The sequence below is a fragment of the Caloenas nicobarica genome, chromosome 29 (assembly GCF_036013445.1).
Source record: "Caloenas nicobarica isolate bCalNic1 chromosome 29, bCalNic1.hap1, whole genome shotgun sequence".
Classification (NCBI taxonomy): Eukaryota; Metazoa; Chordata; class Aves; order Columbiformes; family Columbidae; genus Caloenas; species Caloenas nicobarica.
Window position 1 is genome coordinate 2,996,991 of NC_088273.1, and position 1,709 is coordinate 2,998,699.

General features: G+C 51.3%; 1 protein-coding gene across 1 annotated transcript; it reads right to left on the reverse strand.

The window, feature by feature from the left end:
* Nucleotides 1–375: 375 nt before the first annotated feature.
* On the reverse strand, nt 376–1,278 carry LOC135999613 (olfactory receptor 14J1-like). Its single transcript, XM_065653177.1, has one exon. It carries the CDS (start codon nt 1,276–1,278, stop codon nt 376–378), a length of 903 nt encoding a protein of 300 aa, XP_065509249.1.
* Nucleotides 1,279–1,709: the final 431 nt, after the last annotated feature.

The window sequence follows — 1,709 nt, forward strand, 5'->3', positions numbered from 1 at the left end:
ACCAAGGGCTGCTGCTCCCTGTTAGTGCTGCCAGGCTGGGACTCTGCTCCCCTCCACTACTGCAGAAAGAAACTGTCCCTGCAGCTCCAAAAAGGCTTTAAAAGAACAAATCAGGGGAAAAATAAAAAAAAATGAAACACTGCAGGGCCTTTTATACATTTTTTTAAAAAAGTAGAGAAAAGGGCTCCTCATTTCCATAGACACGTGGTCAGAAAAAAAGGCAGACAGTGAATTAGGAAAGGAATGACAACTTTATGACAAAACACAACCACAACAACAACAAGAAATGCTGAGAATGTAATGAGTTACACTCTAACTGCTATGCAGAGGGTGAGAGTTTGTTGCTGTTTCTTATTGTAAAAGTGCAGTTATCAATTACCACACTGAATCCTGGAGCTCCTGGTTCCTCATGCTGTAGATGAGGGGGTTCACTGCTGGAGGAACCAATGAGTACAGAACAGACAGCACCAGGTCCAGTGAAGGGGATGAGATGGAGGGAGGTTTCAGGTAGGCAAACATGGCAGTGATGATGAACAGGGAGACCACGGCCAGGTGAGGGAGGCACGTGGAAAAGGCTTTGTGCCGTCCCTGCTCAGAGGGGATCCTCAACACAGCCCTGAAGATCTGCACATAGGACAGCACAATGAAAATAAAACACATAAAAGCTAAACAGGCACTGACCACCATAAGGCCAAGTTTCCTGAGATAGGAGTGTGAGCAGGAGAGCTTGAGGATCTGGGGGATTTCACAGAAGAACTGGTCCACAGCATTGCCCTTGCACAGTGGCAGTGAAAATGTATTGGCCGTGTGCAGCAGAGCATTGAGAAACCCAGTGGCCCAGGCAGCTGCTGCCATGTGGACACAAGCTCTGCTGCCCAGGAGGGTCCCGTAGTGCAGGGGTTTGCAGATGGCAACAAAGCGGTCATAGGACATGATGGTGAGCATAGAATACTCTGCTGAAATGAAAAAGAGAAACATAAAGAGCTGTGCAGCACATCCCAAAAAGGAGATGGCCCTGGTGTTCCAGAGGGAGTTGGCCATGGATTTGGGGAGAGTGGTGGAGATGGAGCCCAGGTCGAGGAGGGAGAGGTTGAGCAGGAAGAAGTACATGGGGGTGTGGAGGTGCTGGTCACAGGCTATGGTGGTGATGACGAGGCCGTTGCCCAGGAGGGCAGCCAGGTAGATGCCCAGGAAGAGCCAGAAGTGCAAGAGCTGCAGCTCCCGTGTGTCTGCGAATGGCAGGAGGAGGAAGTGGGTGATGGAGCTGCTGTTGGACATTTGCTTCCGATGGGTATGGAGTACTGTCACAGGAGTAAAAGACACTGACAAGTTAGGGGAGACTTCTCTGAGCAAAATCAAAGCCATTTCTCCTACACCCTTACCCTGATATACACCCCCTTGTACTTTTCCAGACCTTCCTTCAGCTCCGTGGCTGAGCCCTGGGTGGTGCTGGCTGGAGGTGCCGTGAGGAGCAGGACCTGTGCCCGCTGGCTGCCCAGGAGTCAGCCCTGCTCTGCAGCAGGGGGTCATGGGAACGGGGGCAGGGGCCAGACCTGGGGTTCAGCTGTGTCGGATGGACCCATTTCTGCTGCAGAAGGGCCTGTCAGCATCTGCTCTCCCAGTGATAAGGAAGCAGGATTACACAAGGCAGTTTGAGATTTTGGGGTTTTTACAGCTTCCTGCAATTGCCCTGGAGAATGTTCTTCTAT